At 40.1% G+C, this 23,969-nt stretch overlaps 2 protein-coding genes and 1 long non-coding RNA gene across 4 annotated transcripts; 2 read left to right on the forward strand and 1 right to left on the reverse strand.

The window, feature by feature from the left end:
* The first annotated feature begins 263 nt into the window (after window positions 1-263).
* LOC100697733 (dual specificity protein phosphatase 22-B) lies at window positions 264-11,038 on the forward strand. Of its 2 annotated transcripts, XM_003457286.3 has the most exons (7): window positions 264-515; window positions 670-703; window positions 2,442-2,524; window positions 4,880-4,929; window positions 5,217-5,291; window positions 5,732-5,903; window positions 8,925-11,037. In XM_003457286.3, the coding sequence occupies exons 1-7, from the start codon at window positions 495-497 to the stop codon at window positions 9,066-9,068; spliced, it is 579 nt and encodes a 192-aa protein (XP_003457334.1). In that variant the 5' UTR covers window positions 264-494; the 3' UTR covers window positions 9,069-11,037. The 2 variants fall into 2 exon arrangements, with proteins under 2 accessions (XP_003457334.1, XP_019202633.1); XM_019347088.2 differs by lacking the exons at window positions 264-515; window positions 670-703 and adding an exon at window positions 714-2,143 and having other exon boundaries at window positions 8,925-11,038.
* Window positions 11,039-11,910: 872 nt separating this feature from the next.
* LOC100697996 (interferon regulatory factor 4) lies at window positions 11,911-20,084 on the forward strand. Its single transcript, XM_003457287.5, has 9 exons — window positions 11,911-12,067; window positions 12,241-12,480; window positions 13,037-13,223; window positions 13,572-13,648; window positions 14,706-14,844; window positions 14,928-15,029; window positions 15,999-16,373; window positions 17,060-17,166; window positions 18,266-20,084. The coding sequence occupies exons 2-9, from the start codon at window positions 12,283-12,285 to the stop codon at window positions 18,419-18,421; spliced, it is 1,341 nt and encodes a 446-aa protein (XP_003457335.1). The 5' UTR covers window positions 11,911-12,067; window positions 12,241-12,282; the 3' UTR covers window positions 18,422-20,084.
* Window positions 13,333-16,971, reverse strand: LOC102076974 (uncharacterized). Its single transcript, XR_002056956.2, has 3 exons — window positions 16,753-16,971; window positions 13,767-13,877; window positions 13,333-13,657 (listed from the first exon to the last, which is right to left on the reverse strand). It is a non-coding gene; the product is annotated as an uncharacterized LOC102076974 (long non-coding RNA).
* Window positions 20,085-23,969: the final 3,885 nt, after the last annotated feature.

Here is a 23,969-nt window from a genome sequence, read left to right on the forward strand (position 1 = left end):
ACACAGAGAAAGAATCCTGATTGCAATCTTGGTTTTAAGACAGCTGCCCTCTCATTTACAGCAGTAACACACAGATAATTGATTTGAGGTTTTGAGCTTCATTCAAAGGTGCTCCTAGCAGGGTGCTGACAGCTCAGCAGATAGTGATAGCTGGGCCATCGGATCTGTTCTGGCCTTCAACCATCTTTGTCTGGTTGTTATGTGCCTATCCATGGTCCCATGACCGACGCCTGGTCTAAATATAAACATGTGCTAAGGTCACATTCTGAGGAAAACATAGTCTCAATGAAGTGGCACTCTGGGACACGGACGAGCTGAGGTCTTCATGACAGTTTAAGTTAAACTAAAAAGTTGTCAGGGTTCCTTTGAACCGAGTAGCAGTTAGTGACTAGAGAGGGTTAAGTTGCTGCTTTAAGCGTCTCCCAGTTATGACTTCCTCCCAGTTATAAATTCCTCTTAAATTCAATGTGCTTATCTAGACACCTTTGGCGGAGATGGGTAACGGAATAAACAAGGTACAGTATCAACAACGATATCTAGGAAATCATTCAAACCTTCAGAGCCTGCCATGATATTTTTCTAAAAAAGGAAAAAAACAACAACCCCAAGATCTTGTTTTTTCTTTAAAATCTGCATTTTCCATTTTACTCTATTTCTAACTGTTTTTAGGTCCTGCCTGATCTTTATCTTGGAAATATCAAAGGTAGGCTGCGGTGCCTTTTGTCATGTGTGTAAAAAAATTGATTTATTTTCCGGATAATGTAGTAGTAGTTTGTTTCAGTTCCTCATACGGAGGGGCATGTGGTGAGATGCTACACTGAGCTCAGTTTCTATAGAGTCGAGAGGTCACAGTGTAAAGCTGAGCTATTGAAATATTGGATTTTAACAAAAAAAAAGTGTGTTTTTTACCCTCTGAGTGGGTATAAATCTGCCAGCAGCTGGGGGAAACATTACTTTGAGCGCTGATGTGAATATTTGAGTGGTGGTGTGGGAGGGGATGCCCCATGGCGCGGGGGTGTCCCTTGGTGTGAACTACATTCCACACGTTTCCATAAAGCACCAAATGCAATTGTTGGGCTGCTTTTTTTAATCTTTGCACACATTAAGAATCATGACTACACAGGAAACGTCTTAAAATGCAGACAGCTCTTTTTTAGAAATAAGATATGTTCAAGGAATTGCTGTCAAATAGGAAATGTGACACCTTTTTATGTTAAGCAGGCCTTTGATCTTCATTCATCTACATGACTTGGCACATATAAAGTGAGCTGGAGCTTTTGGCTGTGAAAGTTCCATCAGTGTTACTTTTAGATATTTACAGGCTACTGTTACTGTTACTGCTGTTCTACTCTTACTATTCTAAGCTAGTCTGTACTCTGCTTAGCTTAGCTAGTCTGCTAAACTAAGCTGTTAGCTTCTTCAGTGTTCATTACATCTTCTATGTTTTTGCTTAATCCCACATCTTTAGTCCCAATCTCATCAGCATCAAGACTACTAAAGGCTTGATCTCTGAATTTATAACAACCTGACTTTATAAAAGAAGTAAAGGTAGCCATGATGATAACACTTAAATATAGCACTTTAGAAATCAGAAGAGACCAGATTTGGAAACATTTCTCTCCTTGAGAACTAATATTTAACAATGGAAAAAAAAAAAGGAAAAACTTCATATTTCATGAAGGAAGCTGACTGTTTTGAATGGGAGGACTCAGGTTTTAGGCCAGCACCTAGAAACCTTGTGTGGTACTCAACTTCTAAGCCCTAAGCAGAAAATCATCTCTCATCACTTCACTGTTATATCAGCAGCCTGACACTGCACAAAACTATTTATCTCATGACACACTGCAGCACTTGTTGCACAACATTGAAGCTGCGGTCATCCAGTGATTTAGGGTTGTATTTCCTCTGCAAGTGTTCTGTGCACTGATGCCACTCAAAGTGTTTTCTTACTGTATGATGCAATTGGTTGGTTGTGTCCTACAGTTAATAAGAGTTCCAATGACAAAACATTTAATTACTGAATGATTTTAGCTTTAAGGAGGTTTCAGTGCAAACTCATCTTCCTCTTGTATAGGTGGCCCCAATCAGCATCCTGCAAACTTGCAAAGCATGAGAAAAAATGCTCAAGGCACATCTGTCCAAGGTAGAAAACATTTGGCTTCCTTTCAAAGAACAAAATTTGATTAGAACAATTACTGTTTCTTGCTTTTGGGCCAAGCTGTTGGACTGTTTTAGAAACACTGGTTTTCCGGTTTTTCTTTCAGTTCAAAACCAGAGCAAAACTTTGAAATCTTAAGGCCACATTTGCTTGGAAGTCACTTCAGGAGGGGGGGTTGTTGTTGGGCAGAAGATGCTTTATTTAGTTTGGAGCTCACACTCTGTGATTGGTGATTGGATGCAGGGTGTATCGTGTATTTCTCGATTTTCTTTGCGTTCCACAGATGCTCGAGACAGGGAGCTGCTGGCTCAGCACAACATCACCCACATCCTGTCCATCCATGATACAGCTGCGCCCGTTCTGGAGGTGAGGCCTCTTTTAATGTCTTGCATCAGATTGCACGACCCCCTGACCTCAACATTAACCCAACCATAAAGTACATAAGCTCCTCTGAGCACGTCCGTGGCTGCTGTGCCCCCCTGCTGATTAATACTCATTCTGAAACTGTGAGATATTGTTGTCAGCCCAGAGCCTCTTTCCCACCTTAATATGTTTACAGAGCTGCTTCAAATATAGTTATATTACCTTAACAAGTTTATGAAAAGACAGAACAAGTTTTAAATAAATGCTTTGAAATGACTGACTGCATACGGACACAGTTAATAGCAATAAATCATTCCATTTCTAATCTTCTGAGGTCACCTTGTGTTTTTAAAGGCTGAATGATCATCAGATCATTCATTATCAACATCAGATCTTTATGAAAGGCTATTGAAAGAGACCACTTCAATTAGTGTGAAAGTCACATGTGTCTTATTTCTTTTTTTTTTTTTTAATTCAGTCATAAGACCTGGAATTCACCAGTTCTCAGCAGAGAAGCAATTTTCTAATTGACTGTGGGGCCTCGATATTGTGTGGGATTCTAGTATATATATGAAAATCTGAATGCTGTTTTCAGTTGATGCAGCTGTGAGGCAGATGCAAGCCAAGGTTAGTGGATGTTGCAGAGTATTTTTCACACGAGATGCTTTTAGCTCAGCAGCTTGAGGTCCAGAAAGTCTTGAAAGTGGAACTTTGCAAAAAAAAGTTTCTGGCTTTTCAGTGCTGCATTTAGATGTGGCAATTTGTGTATGAAACAGCAGGAAAGGTATTTTTGTGTGTATTTGTGTGTGTGTGTGACTGAATGTGAGTAGCTGATAGATTGAAGTATGAAAGATGTCTGAAGATGTAAGTTTTACTGAACAAATAGTTTTATTTTGAGGTTTTTTTGAGGTATCTTTCTGTAAATACACAATACCTTTAGTCAGAGTTTATGAAATGATGCACACTTGATGTGTACAAGCCTGTAATTATTCACAGATTGAATGATTTGACTTTAAGTCTGCTGATCTCATCTGAGCCCATTAAATACATGACGTCCTCCCGTCGGCCTCGTACTGGCACTCGTCTCTTGAAAATCTTGAATCCGCTTGCCATCTTCAGTGTCCGCTTTCACAACTTTCATCTTTTCTTGTTGAAAGCGAACATGAAAAGTGCTCAGCGATTTCTCTACACTTTCTCCATCCATGTTAACATGTTTCATTGAACAGTGAAGAGAAACAGCAACTTGTATTACAGTATCACTACTCAAACTGGTCAACCACCAAAACTTTTACAAGGTTTTGGGCCTGAAGTGAAGTCTGGCCCTACGGACTCATTCTGAACTGCGACGACAGTTATTCAGTTGCTTTTTTAAACATCCCAAATCATGTGTGATGCAACTTTTTGAGTTTTGAGGCAAAAATGATGACTCAGGTCTGTTTTAGACCAAGTGGCCAGATGGGATGGGTTATTTGCATACCTAACAGTCAAACCGCGGACTGATTGATTTCTTGGAAGACAGCGTGATGGTTCCTGAGAGAGGAAGGTAGAATTTGCAACGATGATGTGGTCTACACATTTACATCTGGCCAAGTCTCTAAATGTGCCATTTACTGTATATGAACCTCATTATCATACTGCAAAATAAAAGGTCATCTTTTGGAACTAATTCCAAGCCCCAAATATTCCTTTTGCAAGTAAAGTAAATAAATGTCTGCATTTATCCACAATTTTCATATATTTTGATTTACAGTGTAGTCATGATTTTACAAACAGTACCACTGAGTCAAGGCCATGATGAGCTTTAAGAGTGATGGTGCGAAGATATGAGGACTTCTCGGTAACTGTTTGCATAATCTGACTCTCTCTATCAGAAATAATAATTTAGCCTTCATAAACCTTAGGCACGTCTTTAATATGTGCACTTTCATTGGTATTTATAAATGTGTCTGCATTTGTCGGGGCTCTGTGCGTGCAATCTCACCTGTCTGGAGCACTTCCAGGACTCGGTCTGTCCCAGAGGGCTCAGGGGTTTTTGCAGTGGTGCAGTCATACCAGGACGAGGTGGTTTCTGTCCACTGCATGTACCATCAGCTGCCAGGTGCACAACACAGCACACACACACACACACACAAGCACAGAGACAAACACAAGCAAACACCGTTATGTCGTGACCTACCACATGGGCAGGGCCAGAGGGGCAAGGTTTCAGGGGCTGTCCCATAGGAAGTGAGAAACAGGAAGTGAGTTTAGTTCCAGTTTTCAAACAAATGACCCCTGCTCAATAGTTGAGCACTCGACTTTTCTTATCATGTTAACTTTTATTCACTTCATTAAATGAAACTGCTCCCTCTCCCACAGGGCATCACATACCTTTGTATATCTGCTGGTGACCATTCCAAGCAAAACCTGTGAGTACTTGAATAAATGTTGAATATATATAAAACATGCATATATGTATGAGCTCTTTGCCACATTTCTATAAATAAAAGAAATGAATTACAGCTTGCAAAATAGAAAATTTATCCAAATGTATCTTTTTAAAAAAGGTTGGTTTAAATAATTAAACACATGATCTATTTACAGACTACAAACTAAATTGTAGCTATGATAAATGTAAAAAATAATCCAGTTTTAAGGTTGTAAGGCATGATCCTCACTATATTGTATATCTTGTGAATGTGATTCATTTCACCAGGATTCAGTACTTCAGAGACAGCATCATGTTCATCCATGAATCCCGACTGAAAGGAGAAGGCTGCCTCGTCCACTGGTGAGTGGAACGCCTCAGTCCTGTTTTATATGTCATCTGAAGTTATATTCGGTTACGATATATGGTAGACTATATTAAGTATTTTGACATAGAGATGCTGTAAAAAAGTTTCAAAATTAAGATCTAATAGATTTTTATTCATAATCATGAGAATTTGCTTCGGGTTTGATTGCAGACCGGAGGTCCTCATATTTTATCGACCCCGTTCTCATTTTCAACCACATCACTAGCACCAAAAAGAAGCTGTCTGCCAAAAATTTTGGTTAAAGCTTTCATTGCACATTTCATAGCTTTCATCTTTTCTCATATCAAACATGCAAAATCAGGCATTTAACCACAGCTTTGGGACAGAAGGGGTTTCACTTCTTTGTACACTAAAGCAGAGAATCTGAATATGAGGTGATTATCTTGCTTTGAGCTGTGAAGGCCTGTGTTCTCAGTATGGCAGGAGTGTCCCGCAGCGTGACTCTGGTGGTGGCCTACATCATGACCGTGACAGGTCACGGATGGGTAGAGTCCCTGGCAGCGGTTCGGTCAGTCAGGCCATGTGCGGGGCCCAACCTGGGCTTCCTGCGACAGCTGGAGGAGTTTGAAAACACAGAACTAACAGAAGTGAGTCATCATAATTAATTTCATTTTTGATTATTCATTTAAAAAAAAAAAAATCAGTTATGTTGGGACAGCTGAAAACGGTTATGTGGATTAAAAGATGCAATGCATTTGGACAGATGAGTGTGTGGGTTTAATTTGTGAGTTCAGGTACAGCATGGTCTCAATATACCGCTCATCAAAGCATTCTTTGTCTAAAAGCTGGAGGCTATGACGTGAGAAATTGCAAAAAAACCCAAAAAACCCTGACATTTTCATACAACAGTGTGAACTACTCCCTTCAAAAGCCAACCCAGTCTGGTTTACATGGGTGTTAGTAAAGCTCCTGACTGAGGACCTGTGTGAGAAGTACATATCTGAGAAACAGATGCTTCACATGTACTTTTCCTTGTGCTCTTACTTGGACCATTTAACCCTCTCTTCCTGTTAGAGCTGGCACCGTTTTGTGACGAGAGCAGTGCATGAGCGGCATGAGAGCAGTGCATGCCGCTGTGTGAAGACTACTCATCCTATTCAGCTGCTGGACGATTACTCTGCAGCTCTCCTGCATGGAATGACCTTCATGTCACACGACATGGGCCCAAAAGCATTTCCCACATGGACAGTTATTGGAAAAGGAGCAGTTGTAGTATTCAGTCCAAAAACAAATATAGAACAGCTGCAGAACTGTATTATAAAATGATATCTGTGTATAAGGATGTCAGATGTGTTCGAATAAGTTTTAAAAGTGCTCAATCTAAACTTCTTCAGCTTGACAAGGATCCAGGCCACATGGGCCTAAAACTCCAGCTTACAGTGGGGGAAACAATGAAATAACCGATCCCCTGGTGGTTTAGTTTATTCGCTTACAAAGAAACGAACAGTCTCTAATTTTTGGACCGAGACAGAATATCAAAACATTTTTTTTAAAAAGGTAGAAATTGATTTACACATCACTGAGTGAAATAAGTGTCAAATAATTACTTCACCTGCTGTATGTGCACTGTGAGCAGTCATACTAGGGATTGCTGTTTGAAGTGGGTGTTAAATTTGACTGAATTCATCCATAAAATGTTTTGGATCAAATTCTAATACAAATCAGTTTTCTACTTAAAAATCCCCCCAAAAAACATAATGATTAAGTAAAACATTTAAAAATATGAATGATAAATCAGGTGTGTAACAAATATCATGTAGCATTTTTGAACATTTAGGAGGCTGCTCATCACATGCTTGTTTTCTGCTTTTTTCAGTAACCCTGTTTAAGTCAAGATGCTATGAGCTGTGGGCAAAGTCAGCAAAAATGCAGACTTGTGGAAAGTGTGCATAAAGGGCACAGAACGTCTGCCAAAAAGCTCTCATAAACTTGCCAGTGGGACTGAGCCCTGCTACTACTACGACTGATACCTCAGCTCTGTTTTTGGTTATGCTTCACCTTTTTCTGTTCAGTTTCACAACAGCCTAAATCAAATTAGCATGAATTCCGTAAACTGCACTGCATTTCAGTGCAGTTATGTTGCTCATTTCACTTTAAAGTCTTTTATTTTTTTATGTGAAGTACCTCAAATAGCAAGGAAATGTGCCGTACATAAAGTTGGATTTTAACATAAACAGTGGACACTTTCAGCTCCAGTTCAGGGCGATTAAAAGAAATTCTTTGCAAACTATAGTTATTTTTGTACTCATCACACCATTTTCAGAGACTCAAAAGTAACTGGACAATTGGCAAAGCAGCAGATTTCAGTGGATGAGAGGTCTTTAAGAGCTTCCAAGTGAACAGTCTGCTCAAACCACTTGTTACACTCAAGAACAATAACGACAGATTAGACATCTGAAAAACTTGCCCAGCCGTAGAAAAAAATTCTTTGGAGAGATGAAACCAGGAGAAGAAAAAGAACAGTTCATGATTCAGAACACACCACATCACATATGGCTGCCAGTTTAAACGGTGGTTAATGTCGATGTGACTGTTGATAGAGTTCACTTCACAGTGCAAACGGGTAATGAGCACGCTTTTCAGTTATTAAATACAAAACTGAAGGCAAAGACCTACAAATAACCAGCAGCAGAAGGTGTGACAGTAGAGACCTAACAGAGCATCTCCAGGGAGATGTCATATCCGTGGCTTCTACACTTCAGGCAGACATGAGCTGCAAAGGCTTTTCATAAAGGTATTAAAAAAATCCTTATACTTTAAATTGTGTTAGTGTCCAATTATATTTGAGCGTCTGAAAAAAGGGAGGACTGGGTATAAAATGCTTTGTAATTCATAAACAGTTAATGTAAAAGCCTTAAAGTCTGCACTTTAATCACATCTCGATTGATTGGTTTAAAATTGTCTGTGCTGGCGTGGAGAGGCAAAACTACAAAAATGGTGTGATTGTCCAAAAATATAAAAGGTTGTACCTAACCGTATAAACTTGCCTTGATTGTACAAACACAGGCTGTGGGGCATGCTTGAAACATTTAAGTGCAAAACAATAAAAGGCAACATGATGGTAATGAATACTTAAGAATGAATAGTGCTGCTATTACAAACACAACTGAAGATGCTCCACCTCTATGATGAGTTCCCTCAAGTGATTAAAATATATTATATATATAAAATACATACAACACAGTGCATTTATTCATGAATAGTAAATATTAGCCTGATACTTCATCAGTTCACTAATGCAGGTGTACAAAAGTACATAGAGTCTCAAATATTACAAGAATAACAGAAAAGGATGAGTCATGATTTATTTTTTATGATTATAATCATTGCATTTTTAATTAGAAATATCATTTGTATTTAGTGTCTGTGGATATTTTTACTTTTGGCTTCATTCATGCAGGCATGTACTTTTGAATCCAAATTTATAACATAACGCAGCGTTTCATCTGTAAGCTGTGCAGTGATGCGTGTCAGGCAATCAGCAGCCTGTAAGCTGATTTCATACAGCAGTGAGGTGTTGTTTCAAGTAACTGTCTGATGGATAGGCTTAAAACGTGTCCAGTGCCTGTCTTAAACAGAGACATTGTCTTTGACTCTGCTCCCCGCAGTATCGAGCTTGGTGGAAGGAGCTGTACGGGAAGAACACGTTCAGTGATGATGAGGAGATCGAGGCCCTTTTAAACCGGAAATCCAGCACCAGCGATGCCATGACAACCAGCATCACTCCTGCGCTGGCCACGAGCAGAAAATAAAGAAACTCATTTCTGGATCTTCAGTCATTTCTCACCTGAACTTAAGAGGCCGAGGACAGCGGGCTTCTGATTGGCCCTTTAACCCCACAGAGACCGGATGCACATTTTAAAAATCATTTTGCCCGCGACCTCGCACAGAAAACTGCGTCAGGAACACCTGTCTCATAAAAAGTTCAGTGTCAGGATGATAAGTTCAGTCTCGTGTGCGTGGAGTTGCTAAGCAGACATGTGACGGGGGGATTTTATGTCACCGTCTTCAGTTCCCTTCGTCATGTCATGTCCTTGCCTCTAACTGTCAAAACAACATGCAAGGGCAGTCAAGCATGACACCAAGGAAATATATGTACATACAGTCCACAGTGTGAACACATACTCCTCCTGTACACCCCCCCACCCCGCCGTCCCCGTCAGTTATGTTATGCTGTGTCTTGTACTTGAAAAATGACTATTACTTTCTGTGACCGTGTGAGAGCTAAAGAACACTTTATTTTACTGTAAAATATCAGATGTGCTGTTTTTAATTATTGTGCTGTTCTTCCTAAATGTAAACTTTTCATTTGATTTTATTTGTGCAGTTTAACGTGTGCACAGTCTGTGGAAATGCAGTTATATATGTATAGTTTTTATGTTAACGTTTTCATGTTAGTTTGCATTTTGTATTTTGTTTAATTACGCATGCATTGAGATGACATTTAACTCATCAAGTGAAAATATTTAGATTGTAATAATGCAACAAAGGAATGTATTAATCTTCATTTTTTTTTAGTTATTTCAAGCCTTTTAGAAACAAAACGAGGGACTAAAATCCATCTTTGACATGGTTTCTGGATAGAAGCAGTGTTCAGATCCAGGTAAAGGTCATAAATGACTTAAGTATAAGTACAGAAGTTTATCGCATGTATTGTTTAGAAAAGTATCTCTGCTGACGATGAAATTCTGACCTTAATTGACAGTAATTGAATTAGTTTTGACTTCTTCGTATAGTGGTCTACATTGTAGCAGTCAGCTCAAAGGTCACCAGATAACTGGTGGTGAGAAGATTCTGCATCACAGGTCTTTGCCCTTTAAAATATTGCACAATTCTACCTCTTCAGGCCTCTTTCAGTTATTTAAATGAAACCAGCTGAAAAGTGGAAGCCACTCCTCAGAGGAACTCAGAACTACAATAACCAAGGGGCCCAGAGCTCCTAGTGGGGGTCCACGAGCTAGAACGTGTTCATAAACCCTCCCCAAGTGGCTTAACATATAACAGCGCATGGTCACTTTTATATGCTCATTTTTTAATTATTTAAAACCTCAACATGAGAAGTTGTTCAGCTACAGCTGTCGGCTGAATATTGTTGGTTTAAAAGTGCCATATGTGAAATGTAGAGCAGCACTGAGGTTACCTGTGTTGAAGTACATGCATTCTGCGCTTCATACATCCACATATGCATTTTTCCCATAGTTGTCATTTTAAAGATGAACACTACAGAAAAAAAACCCACTTGACTGATTTCTGTAACCTGGCAACCGGTTACAGATTAGGATCAACTATGGTATAACGCTGATGGGAAGCATTTGCATAATGAGTTCCTTTCAGTTCTCGTGCTGATAAGTAAGTAAAGCTTCAAATAAGTACTTATTACTTCAAAATTCTACTTTCAAAGTTTTATATTTCTGCTTCACTACATTAGAACAAAATTGTACTTACTTTTCTGAATTAGAGAGAGAGATTAAGAGTAGGAGAGCATTAAACACATCAATCGGAGATGAGCTTAATCTCTACAATGTACATTATAATGTTGCTTCATGCATCAGTACTGATGGGAAATTCATTTATTAATAATAGGCGTGTACAGGTATCAGACTGATATCGGTATCCTGGTTAATGTCCATTATCAGAGGCTGACATTTATCTGTTCCATCACATACATGTCCCATGAGTTAAATGTTCAAAATATACGAAAATAAAATCTATGCATAAATATTTAATATGTTCATAAGAATAATAAAAAAAAACATATAAAAAGTTTAAAATATCCACAAATTTTAAGGATAACTACAGGTTATCAGCCCAGAATGTCACAGTTTGTGTATTCCTGATTAATGCTGACAGCATAAGACCGACAGGAACCAGTCTGCTGCATAATGACTAATGACTCTCTAGGCACGTTTCTCTCTCATATTTCATATAAAATACAAACTGAGTATCTTAAACAGTTGTAGATTATGCAACACATCAGCATTTGTACTTATCCCAGCAAAACTGAAAGCAAATAAGGGGGAAAAAGTTGTTAGTTTGTAACTAACACACTTTTAGATCTGTCTTATACGCACATCAGTCCTTTCACTTAAGTAATGAAAGCACTGATGGATATTTATTGCAGCACTGCAAAACTGCCACAGGAGCCAGACTCACTCTGAAAATCATACTGAGGGGGAAATGAGTGGGAACTTTTCAAAACCATGTTTTCTCGGACTCCTGGACCGCATTGCTTTTACAGAATTGATTCTCTGTCGAATTCTCCTAACAGGCCTCCTAAAGCTCTGACACGGTAAATAATAATCTTATGTGGTATTGTGTTCCTGTCTGAGCCGTTATGTCAGCTGTTCTGATTAATCTTCCAGTGGGAAAACTGCTGCCGATGTTTTTCTGCGTCGCTTCTACCTCTGGACCACTCTAGAGTAGTTTTCGTAAAGCTTTATCATTTCAAAGAATTGTTTTCGTCTCCGTCCTATCATTTTCCACGTGTGCGGGTGTGTGACACTTCGGGTTGACGCCGGCAGGGTTTCCCCGGTGTATTACTGTAGATCGGCCGCTGTGTGCGCGCTGATAAGCTTCGCAGGAGGGAAGCAGGCGGGCCTAGCAGAAGCAGCAGGTGCACCCTCCTCAGCATCCCGGCTCCGCCCTCCCTCTGCTCACCATAGGCTGGGTGGATTTAAGCGGGCCCGCCGGAATGATGAGGACTTTCTGACCTTGACTGATATCAAAACTCGACGGCTTTCAAGTTTCACAGGTAAGACGGCTTCGATCAGCCTGCGAAGCGCACAGTGAAGTTAGTCTGCGTGGGAGCGCAGTGGGTTAACCTTTAGTAGTTTTACTTAACTTAATCATTCTTTACTAAACCTACACAAGCCTACTTTCAAAACACACACAAACACGAGAGCGTGTGATATTACTACGTTACAGGAGCAGACAGTGGAGTTGTCCCGTGCGTCTTTTTGGTCAGAGATGAACCCCGACGTGGATTACGGAGGCTCCGGCAGCAGCGGCAACGGCAAGCTGCGCCAGTGGCTCATCGAGCAGGTGGACTGCGGGAAATATCCCGGTCTGGTTTGGGAGAACGACGAAAAGACCATCTTCAGGATACCGTGGAAACACGCCGGGAAACAGGACTACAACCGGGATGAGGATGCCGCGCTTTTTAAGGTAAGAGACCCGCATCCTCCGGGGTCCGCTAGCCACAAGCGAGCTGCGACTTTCAGAATAAAACAACAGCAGTATGTGTTAAAGTATTACAAACTTTAGAGCTGTTAAACTCTCTTATAACCTTTTAATGATGTATGTAAAAATAATTAACTCGATTAGGCGTCTTAGTAGCTTTTGAATATTCTTTGATACATTATATAAAAAAGGGTATTGCTGTCTTTCATGAAATCGCTCCATACATTAGGATGCGATTATTTCCATATAAGAACATTTGAACCATGTGCTCCATGCTGTAAAAAAGTCACACACTAGTGGGAGGGCGACGCAAAACAACTTCTTTAAAATGACTGTGTGCTCCAAAGAAGCCACTTAACGAAAATAAATGAAAGTATCATTTTATAATTATTGTTGAAGGATTAGTGACTAGTTATCAGCACAGGGAGGATGTCCTTCTACAGGCCGTGCAGTCGCAGTTAGGAGAGACCAGGCTGTGTGATTCTCTCGCGCTAAACTTGAGGGAGGTTTTCTAAACGTTTCCCCGCGGACCTGTCTGCAGGCCTGGGCGCTGTTCAAAGGCAAGTTTCGGGAGGGCATCGACAAACCCGACCCGCCGACATGGAAGACACGCCTGCGCTGCGCCCTCAACAAGAGCAATGACTTTGAGGAACTGGTGGAAAGGAGCCAGCTGGACATCTCGGACCCCTACAAAGTTTACCGCATCATCCCGGAGGGCGCCAAGAAAAGTTAGTCCCCCTTCGAACAAAGCTTAAAAAAAGTTTACTGCAGCATGAATTAAGCTGGTAGTAATACTGAAAGCTGATTGGGCTACAGCAGCAATAACCAAACTGGATAAAGGGTTTTACTGATGTGTTTTATTGTAGTTATTATTATTAGATAATCACAATCTGATAATTAGTTCTGTATCAGACAAAAAGTGGAAATTCTCTGACTCCTCAAACTGCCAAAGCACCAGCTAAAGTCATGCTGAAGTACTTGCATCCATGTGGACTTTTCTAAATGTACTGACAGAAAATGTGTTCAGACATTTTCTAGAGAGCTTATCTAATAAAAATGTTCTTTTCCGCATGCAGGACCCAGACAGGAGGACAGTCCTCTGAGCCCAGGGAGCTTTCAGATGCATCCCTCCTACCCCTCTGTGCCGACTCAGGTGATTTTCCTGCACATAGAAACAAGTGGGGCGGGACTGAAGTAAGACAGAGAGAATGAGGGGAGGTTGAAGATGTAACACAGACAGTGTCATATTGTGCATGCATGGATGATCTTACAAACACAAGTGAAGGGTAATGATGTGTATCCCCAACTATGACTGGTGCTGACTTCAGAGGCTGATAGAAACTCTGGAGTTTTTGGGTCCTTTTTAGATTTCTTGGCAGCAACTGATAAAAGAAGGCACATAATTTATAGCAAAATATGTTTTTGCCACACTGTAAATGCAAATTATCATTTACTAAATTAAACGTCATTGCATTTAACTTTATCTATCCTAGTTTATTTAAAGTCATCTGTACTTCCTGCCTGGGTAATGACGAGTATAGTTATGCTCTTCTTTACTTAATAATTTACATTTGTTTTTATAAAGTATGGAACACTTCTACAAAGGCTGCAGATGCTTAGTTTTAAATCCGTACTTTAGTAATGTGATGTCTATTTCTTAGATCTCGGTTTCTCGGACATGATGTAGTTTCAGACGTTACTCACCATAACTGATTTTTCTGCACCGATTAATCTCTTGCAGTCAGTGTTATTCATTCAGGATTATTGTCCAAATGCCAATAAAACCAGTACTGCTGTAACTGTGCGGTGTATGGGGCACAGATATTTCAGTTTGTTATACTACATTTAGTTCATGTGACCTATCATTTTTAAAGTACTACACACTCAGAATGAACAAGTCAGCTTTCTCCTCTCAAGTTGATTTAAGTTATTTTTGTGAGTCAGTGAGTTGGCGTTATCTTTTCCTACAAAAACAAATCAGTTAATCAGAGGCTCTGTCAGAGGTTATGGTGCAGGGATTTTACGACTAGCTTAAGCAAAAATCTATGGATGAAGAAAGAATTCTGCAATGATCATATAAAACAAGTTGCAAAAAAGTCCTTATAAGCCTACTAAAAGAATAATTTATTACAAAAGGACTATGCAAAGACTGTTTGTTGGTATCTTATTATCAAAGATGTGCGCTCAGCTAACTGCTTTTCTCTCTATAGATGCCACAGTACATGGCGAGTCCAGAATGTGGCTGGAGAGATTACTGTCAGGAGCAGGCCTCTCTGCCCGAGCTGCCCTTCACTCAGTGTCCCTGTCCGCCCCGCACCCTGCCATGGCAGGGCTCGTCCATGGAAAATGGTACACAGCTTGTTATTTAGCGTGCAAAATAAAAGCATTTTTATCAGTTTTAGCATTGTCTACATAGTTTGTTCTGTGTGCAGGATACCAGCTAAGAGCCTCAATTTACTCATACGGTCCAGCTGAGAGTCAGCCCTCGCCTTTCACACTGGACGCCAGCATCAGATCAGCAGAGGCACTTTCAGGTACATGAATACTTTCAGTTCACTTTTTCCACTCACGCTATAAAATCAGGAACTCTCACCAGAATCCTCTGCTGAGAATTAAACTTTAGGTCCTATTTTTTAAAAAAGGCAAAAATCCACCTAAATAGAACAAGCAGCAAATGCATATTTACATAAGCTCAAAAGAGCTGAAAATGTCACGGTATGACACAGAATTTAGCATTTAAAGGTACAGGTAGGTTGAAACTGCGTAATGCTGTGCAAAAGTCGGAAAACTACTAATTTCACCTGAGACTTTGTTCCTTGGCTTTATTCAGCGCAGTTTAATTTCACTTCTTCTATTTAGTGTATGGCTCTGTGTCGTGCTGCAGGCTGCCATTTTTATTAACTGTACTCTGCCTGCCCGTAACAAACAGCAGACAGAAAATCAGCACCAAATTTAATAATAAAGTTAAATATCTAGCAACTAAAGAGCCACTATCAGTGGAATTTCATTAGGTGGCTATAATCTAAAATGTATTTATTTTTAGGGACTGCTGGTAGCTTGATTCAAGAGACATGCGGCTAATTTTGAATATTTACTCTGCCCCCTAGAGGCTGGAAAAAAGGGAACGCAACTTTAATCAAAGCTGACGACCGAGCGTGTTCAAACTAGCTTCATTTTTCTGTCTAGTTTTAGTGACATGTGAAGGAATTTTGCATCTGATGCAAATCGTGCTTGTTTGTGTGTGTTTATTTTGATCATGTAAACAATACACAGAAAAATGCAGATTGCTGTCAGATTCAGCAAAACGCTCCTATAGAAGTACAAGACATAGCAGCATGTAGAACATTGAAATAATGATATAAAGCAGCACCCTGTGACTTTGGGCTGTGGTGAACATTGAAAACCTTACGTGCTTCATTTTTTAAAAATAAACAAAGACAGTCCATAAAAGAGTTTTTAAAAAAAGGAAATTTCAGCTAACTTCTATCTATGTCCTCCTCTAGACTTCCGTCTGCACGTGTCCGTATATTTCCGGGACACTCTGGTGAGAGAAGTGACCACTTCCAGTCCGGATGGCTGCCATATCACTCCGTGCAACCCAGAGAAGCACTACCTGACGCCTGGAGGTCATGAGTTGGTGCCCCTGCCTGTTGACAGCCTATCATCCCAGAGGAGGCCAGACGAGTGTCCTCCGAGTCCACCGGCCAGCCTAGAAAGGGGAGTGTTGCTGTGGATGCGAGCAGACGGGCTCTACGCCCGGAGGCTGTGCCAGAGCAGGGTGTACTGGCAGGGAAGCCCGTCGCCGTATGGAGACAAACTTAACAAGCTGGAGAGAGATGTCACCTGTAAACTGCTCCACACGCAGGACTACCTCACAGGTGAGAGGACACAAACTCAACTCAACTCAGTATCTTTGATCAACAATCACTTGTGCTCAAAAGACTAAAAGGTTTTTTTTTCACTTTTTTGGGTTAGTATGTTACTATTCTTTAAAATGAAGGCCTATCTATGGTGCCATGCCTAATTCACCAAGTACCTGACCTGTATGTTAATCATCAGCATGGTGTACTGGACAGAGCTTGGTTGATATGTTGTAATCTGATTGAGAAGAACTCATACCAGTTGGCACTTTGCTGTACATAGACTAACACCAGCTGATCTAAGATTTGGATTTCAGTCAAGAACTATCCACCTCAACTCAAAACCAAATCCACTACATCTAATTAGCAGTAGCACAAACTGAGACTCATTACTCACATGATTTTCTGGAAGTCACTTCATGACATACTGTGCCAGCAAAGAATAATTTCTTAAAGAAGTATTTTATGATAAGCTGATAGTCACATGAAGTCTACACAGCCACATCATCCCCGCCCACATGCTAAGCAGCTCCAGCTGTGACAGCTAATTGTATTTGCATACATGGTGTGACCAGGACTTTCCATTCGAATCACTCTAAATGTCACACCACTTCAAGTGAAATTCTTTTGAAATCATCAATTCTGATGTGTTTTAGGTGTCAGAGCTGTTACTGATGCATTTTCATCTTTTTGCCTTCTTGCAGAGATTCAGAGCTACGGGCTACGACCGCCGTCACGCTTCCAGGTCCTTCTGTGTTTCGGAGATGAGTGTCTGGACCCACAGAGACAAAGAAGGACCCTCACTGTGCAGGTGACTGCCGCCCCCGAGTTTCACCACTGATTATGATCCAGAGATCTTTCATTTTTTTGTCATTTTGTTTCTGAGGATTGGTGAAGCCTAATATTTACTGGGAAGCTGACGATAAGTTCGAACTGGTGTTCTTAAAATCAAAACTAAGATTTGAAAGGTTCAAAGTAGAGTGCTGAAACTTTAAAGTATGGACTGAAAAGTGAAAAATAGGATTTGAAAGTTTAAACCTAAGATTTGAAAGTCTGTAGGACCTTGTTCATAGTCATAACGTTGACAGTGTTTCATAACAAAATTTGGTTTCTAAATAAGTCGCACTGAGATTCAGGGCCAGGTTCCACTGTCACCCTCCCGAGACTCTGATTTCTATATAAAGTGAAAATGGATGAGCCAAGTGAAGGTTCATGCCTTTTAGCTACAGATTTTTGACACACTTTCAATCAAACTAACCACGTAGCTGAGGTTTAACCAAACTAGGAATGGTTTGCCCTTCTCTAGTTTGACTTCTCAAAATGGTTTCATAAAACAAAGCTGGGAAAGTTGAAATAGCGAATCATCCTTCCTGGATCTCTGTCAACAGTCAAACGCCCATAAATAATAAACTATTAGAAACCAAACAGCTTGGGAGTGTGTCACAGAACTGCAACAGAAGACTTCAATATATCCCAAACTCCCAAACTCTAACACCCTATATCAGGGGTGTCCAACTCCAGGCCTCGAGGGCCGGTGACCTGCAGGTTTTAGATATCACCCGGGGTCAACACACCTGAATCAAATGATTAGTTCATTACCAGGCCTCTGGAGACCTTCAAGACATATTGAAGGGGTAATTTACCCATTTAAATCAGCTGTGTTGGATCAAGGGCACATCTAAAACCTGCAGGACACCGGCCCTTGAGGCCCTGAGTTTCCCCACCCCTGCCCTAAATGAAAAATGCAAGGGTGTATTGAATGTTTTTCTTTTTTCAATTAAGTTTGACAAAAATACCAACTACTTTTTCACTTTTTTTTGTAAAAATGAATAAATAAATAAATAGTGCTGTGTAAAATAGTGTTATGCTGAATGGATTTTGCTGACCTCCTTGGCTCTCGTGTGTTGCAGGTGGAGCCTCTGTTCACCAGGCAGCTCCTGTACTACGCCCAGCAGCCGGGCAGCCACTACTACCGCAGCTATGAGCACCCAGGAGACCACATAAACGCCTCCGAGGACTACCAGAGGGCCATCACACATCACCACAGCAGCAGCCTGCCTGAGTGAACTTTGGGGGTTTAAGTGACTGTTGGAAATGTCACGATGACATTTTACACGACAGGCAAGGAAACTCTGAGATGAGGACAAAGTGGACAGTGGTATACAAAAAATGATGGACATTAAGTCAGCAACCATCTGCCCAGTATGGTTTTTGTATCTGTGTGTGCATGTATGTGGTGTGTATGTGTGTATGTGTGTCTTAAGTCAACATTGCAGTGTTATTTTTACCCTTTTTGTATTCTTTTGGGCATAATGAGTATTTTCATGCTTACTCGTAGACAGTATTAAAAATGAAAGTGTTAAAGTATTAAAGATGATTGTGATGTCATCCACCGGTTTCTAAAGTTCCATTTCGAAGCCTCGCGATGAACATTTTCATTATCGCTAGCTTAGTTTGCTAACGACTTGTCACTTAAAAGCTGTTAGCCAATGAGCATACCATTTTAAACATAGTGATCAAGATTTCTAAAAAATGTCACGTTTTTTTATTCAATGTGAACCAAAATAAGTGACTAGGACAATAAACACATCAGGAAAGTGTTTACAGAGGTCAAGACAGAAAGCTATTTTCCCGAAGACTTTGATATAATAGGAAGTCTTTTTGCAGTCGCAAGTATCGCCATCTGGTGTCTTTCAGATATGCAGGTTTAAGGCACTTGGCGCATTAGCTTCATTTTTCGGACCCAGAGGTCGTATTTTTGTACTGTCTATGTGCTTACTATGCAAATGAAACTGACAGCTGAGGTGATTGTATCATAGAAAACTGTGAGCGAAAGTTTTGTGCCTTAAAAAAAATTAGCAACTGAACTTAATCACTTTCTATGGCAATAGTTAAATTAGAAGATCTCTAGCATTCACAAACCACTCCAATCCAGGCAACGACTAGTAGTTGGTTAGCTAAGATTAGCCTAGCTTGGCTTAGTTATAGACTAGAAAAAATTAATAAGAGAAACAGAGTCTGTCTGAAAACCAGTAAACATGTTATTTAGCGTAGAAACTGCATGTTCAGAAAAGAGCACAACAATTGTAAATCACCTGTAAAACTAACCACACCAATGAGGTGTCTATTTGGGGATTGTGCGCATGTGCTATTTTGTCACATTTAGTAAATCTGGCCCATAACTTACAAATAATTAAGCTCAAGAATCTAATTTTATATCTGGACAAAACTATGGAAGAATTTTCAGACTTTGTGCTAAGTTAATATAAGCTAATATAAGCTAATAACCAAAACCATAGCTAGCCACTGCTAGCTAAGGAGCTACTGGCTCCAGTTTGATGTTGTTGTTTTTGTATTCAACTATCTGTTATCATACTTCTTCATTTGACTGTCTGCAAGAAAGTGAAGTAAAAGAGCTTTTTATTTTTCAGTTAATTTTTAAAAACATTTTTCCTTGTAAATACATTTCTGTTAGGAGACACTATCACCATCATTTAGTAAATTATGAATGGAGTCTTGTGCCTGGTTGTGTTTATGTATGTGTGTGTGTGAGAGAGAGCAACTCAGGGAGCTGATTTTAGATAAGCTTTTTTAACTCAATTTTATATCAAATAGTGATGTTAAATGTGACTGTTATATAGCAGATCTGAGAAAGAGTTAAAGTGAACATTTGTTGTTTTTTTAAAGTGTCATTTCCTTCAAAAATAAATAAATAAATGACTAAAAACGTAACAAGTGACAAGATCTGTGCATAACTGTGTGAGCTCTATGGTAACATCAGCACTACGCGTGAGCGTCTGAACAGGAAATGTGGTTCAGATGCAGGATGTGACTGGTTAATCAAACACTTGGTTATCACAAACAATATGACGACATCAAGAGGGGAGGAGAGAGAGGAAGAGGTTGGTTTTCCGTGCAGCGCTCGACAGAGCCTTCCTGGTTTCTGCTCACAGATTAGAGTCTGTTTCCACTTTCATGGAAAACAACCATAAAACCCCACAACAACATTTCTGTAACTGCCACAAAATATTTTTGAAGAAGAGCAAGGAAGAAAGGAAGATGACATAAGTTTGAGGTTAAAAACAACTCAGAAAGCTTACTTTGAAAACAAATACCTTTTTAGCAGGAAGGGCAGGGTGGGTAATTACAAGGCTTTGGACCCAATCTTTTTGATTGCATCTTTTTTTTCTCCTAAAATCCAAAGATATTATTCAGTTTAATTGATTTAATTTTTACTGATTTCAGTATTTTAAAAAAATGTATCAGAAAAAGATGCACCATTTAATTGCAAAATCACTGTTGGTTATCTTTCAAATCATTGTGGAGGAATTTTGTGAAACTCTTCTTTACTACACATCATTGGGATTTGCGGGCATTTGTTTATGCACAGCTCTCTTAAGGTCCCGTCACAGTATTTCAGTCAGGTTGCGGTCTGGCCTTTAAGCCATTGCCTTGATTTTCTTTTTCAGTTATTCTGTTGTAGATTAACTGCTGCGCTTGAGATCATTGTCCTGTTGCACGATCAGTTTTGTCCAAACTCTAGCGGTCAAACATATCTGTGTTTCAGCAAGACCATATATGCAACAACTCACATTTATTCTGCACAGCATTTGTTGCAAAAACAGTCCAGACTGCTAAAGTTCCCATAACATTTTACACAGCATCCTAACATAGAATCGATGGAGGTTGTAATCAGTGAAAGGCTTTGTGATGGGCTAAAATATCACATCACATTATATACAAAATTATGTACAGTACATAGGCCAACATCATGATCTCAGTCACAATAGCTACAGCATCTTAACGCTTATTACCTGGAACAAAAACAAATCAAAAAGTAGGACACGTCTAAATGCCACGCTTTTCCAGTCTTGTTCCAGTGTTTTTCTGCTTCTTACTAATCTTGGCCACTTCTATAAAATGTTTTTTCTTTTTTTTGATCTCAGCTGTAAAACATCTGTCTTAAAAACAGGTACAATCGAGGGGACAACTTTTCTGTGATGTGTCAAACTTCTCCATCCTTTTATTTACCCACTCACAGCAAAGAAAACTGCAGATCAAAAATGTTTTTGTTGTTTTTTAAAGCAGGTCTTGTCATATTGTCTCCAGAATGGAACAGAATACTGGTGAATAGAAATAAAAAAGAAAGAGAAAAAACTCCCCTTTCTCACCTCTGTTACTGTAAACAGAGAGCTGGTGGAGAGCGGATAAGGCTTTGGGGTTTTGAACTTATTTTGTGAATGAATCCGTGGGAGGCAGAGTGCTAAGTTTAGAACGCAGAGAATCAAAACAACTCTTGCCTGCTCTCTATGGCTTTCCCCTACTTGTAGATGGGAAACCAAGTCAGAGAAAAAGTCTGAGGTCGATGAACGTAGACAGAAATGCATAGGTGTGGTTTGCACATTCAAAAGCTGAAATTTAATGGGTCATCTCCTGCTAGAAAACACAACAGCAGATCTCCACAGTGTCCTCAGTTAACCCTTTGTGTCTCATCAAACTTTCTCATGTGAGCTGTGGGCGTGTCTGCCCAGGCGACTAGACCTACCACAACTGCTCGCTTAGGTCCCTACACCCACGCAGAACCACACTTTCTGTTGTCGCTCTCTTCCTCTGGGATCTGCGTCTTCTGCTCGCTGCCCCGAGTAACGGCCCACTCCGTCCCCACCCTGCATACGCCCTGTGTTCATGCTCCTCCCTGACAGCTAGATGCTGACATGCCAGACAGAATGAGTGAACTGGTGAGCTGCAGCTCCAGAGATGAATAGCTAAACCCGCTACTGAGCCATGGTGCAGACAAACCAACTGTCTGCAAGTGTGCCTTCGTTAGAATTTCCACTACTGAGGGTGACATTTGGATCTGCAGATAAGTTTAACGACTATATTTGAACAGTCACCATACATCACGTTTGGACCAAGAATATCAGTCACACCCTTACAATCTCATCTCCAAGGCAACAACTGCTCAGCAAGCTGCTTTTTGCAATCAAGTCCACCCTTGCAGTGCTTTTAGTTACATTGTAGCTGAGAGTATCAATACCGACTGATTCAGAAATACCTGTCTTACAGAACCATAGTTGTCACAATTTTGTTTCTATACCCAACCACAGTGGATCGAAATGACAAAACCAAGATGTGATTAATGTGTAAACTTTCAGCTTTTACTCAGGGGGTTTTAACAAAAAATATTGCATGAACTCTTGAGGTTAAAATCGGGGTTAAGTCCCTTCATTCTCACAGACCTACAATTAAGTGGAAAAAATGTGCACCTTCCAAAACTTGATGTTATCTTTGAAGAACTTCAGTAGAGGTTTATTCTGAATAGAGAACTATCTATAGAGACACTTTGCTGTAGCCTTCAGAATTGCCTCAATGCTTTGTGCCATTGCATGTTATCTTGCTAGAAGAAGACATGGACATGTTAAGCAGCAACACTCAGGCAGACTGTAGCATTTAAGCAATGCTCAAGTGGTATTGAGGGGCTCAGTGTGCACCAAGAAACCGCTGATACTAAAATAGATTAGATCCATGTTTGATGCTATATAGGAAAAATTCTGTGAATGTTGCAGAAGTAATTGAGATTTATCACACCAGGCAATGGTTTTTCTGATCTTCAGTTATCTAATTTTGGTAAACTTCTGCAAACTGTAGCCTTAGTTTCCTGTTGTTAGCTGACAGGTGTGGCATTCAGTTGTCTTCACTGCTGTAGCTCATCTGCTTTAAGGTTTAATGTGTTGTGCATTCAGAGATGTGTTTCTTCATTCACTCCTTGGTTGTAATGAGCTCTGACATTGACATTTTGTCTTTTTTAACCATTCCCTGTAAACTCTAGAGATGGTTGAGTGGGAAAATCCTGCACAGCAGATATGGAGATATTGCAGACTTGTGACAGCTAACCATGTGATAACTTGCAGACCACTTTGGACAATCACAAAGACACTGTTGGGTCAAACTAATAAGGTCCCAGTCACAAATGCTCAGAGACTGGTCTTTGATCATTTGGCAACAACCAGTTGGGGTGGTGAGGCAGAGTATTCATTGACTGGTTAGTTGCTGGAGGTTGATGGCAGTCTGTGAACTCCCATTTGTTTTCTCTAACAAGCTACCTGTTGCAAAGGAAAATGGGTATTTCCTAATCGGTTCACAAAGGACCCCTAGTGATTGGTTTAGTTGCTAGCATATTGCTGCAGTTGTCTTAAATGGAAATGATGGACTTGTGACAAACCCTGCCCAGCTGCTCTCTGAGCTGTAGTGAAACCATGAAAAGTGCAACACAACCATAAATAGAGACCGTTTGCCTTCAAAATAAAAGCTGCACCTTTTTAATTGTGTTGGCAGCAGTGCTGGGGCACAATTTTGAAGGCAAGCAAACTGCCACTCAACTAGTAGTTAGCAAATGTTTGCAGACCAACTACAGGCAATCTGCTAGCAATTATAGCAAACGCTAGGAGTGTTTTAGTGGCGCAACTTCTTTGCAACCACTTTCACCCAGCAACGTCCAGGAACCACTGCAAACCAGTTGGGAATACAAACTTATCCTTAGCACCCAGTTGTATCACATCCAATACGACAGACAAATGCATGGCATTGGTTAAGAAACCTTAAAACAATATATAG

This window comes from Oreochromis niloticus, linkage group LG17, assembly GCF_001858045.2.
Source record: "Oreochromis niloticus isolate F11D_XX linkage group LG17, O_niloticus_UMD_NMBU, whole genome shotgun sequence".
Classification (NCBI taxonomy): domain Eukaryota; kingdom Metazoa; phylum Chordata; class Actinopteri; order Cichliformes; family Cichlidae; genus Oreochromis; species Oreochromis niloticus.

Bases quoted from the DNA above. Each gene is read 5' to 3' on its own strand.
- LOC100697733 (XM_003457286.3), top strand. From the start codon at position 495: ATGGGTAACGGAATAAACAAG. The intron at 516-669 runs GTACAGTATCAA...AACTGTTTTTAG, and splicing joins TGGGTAACGGAATAAACAAG to GTCCTGCCTGATCTTTATCT. The intron at 4,930-5,216 runs GTGAGTACTTGA...TCATTTCACCAG, and splicing joins GACCATTCCAAGCAAAACCT to GATTCAGTACTTCAGAGACA.
- LOC100697996 (XM_003457287.5), top strand. From the start codon at position 12,283: ATGAACCCCGACGTGGATTACGGAGGCTCCGGCAGCAGCGGCAACGGC. The intron at 12,481-13,036 runs GTAAGAGACCCG...ACCTGTCTGCAG, and splicing joins AGGATGCCGCGCTTTTTAAG to GCCTGGGCGCTGTTCAAAGG. The intron at 17,167-18,265 runs GTGACTGCCGCC...CGTGTGTTGCAG, and splicing joins GAAGGACCCTCACTGTGCAG to GTGGAGCCTCTGTTCACCAG.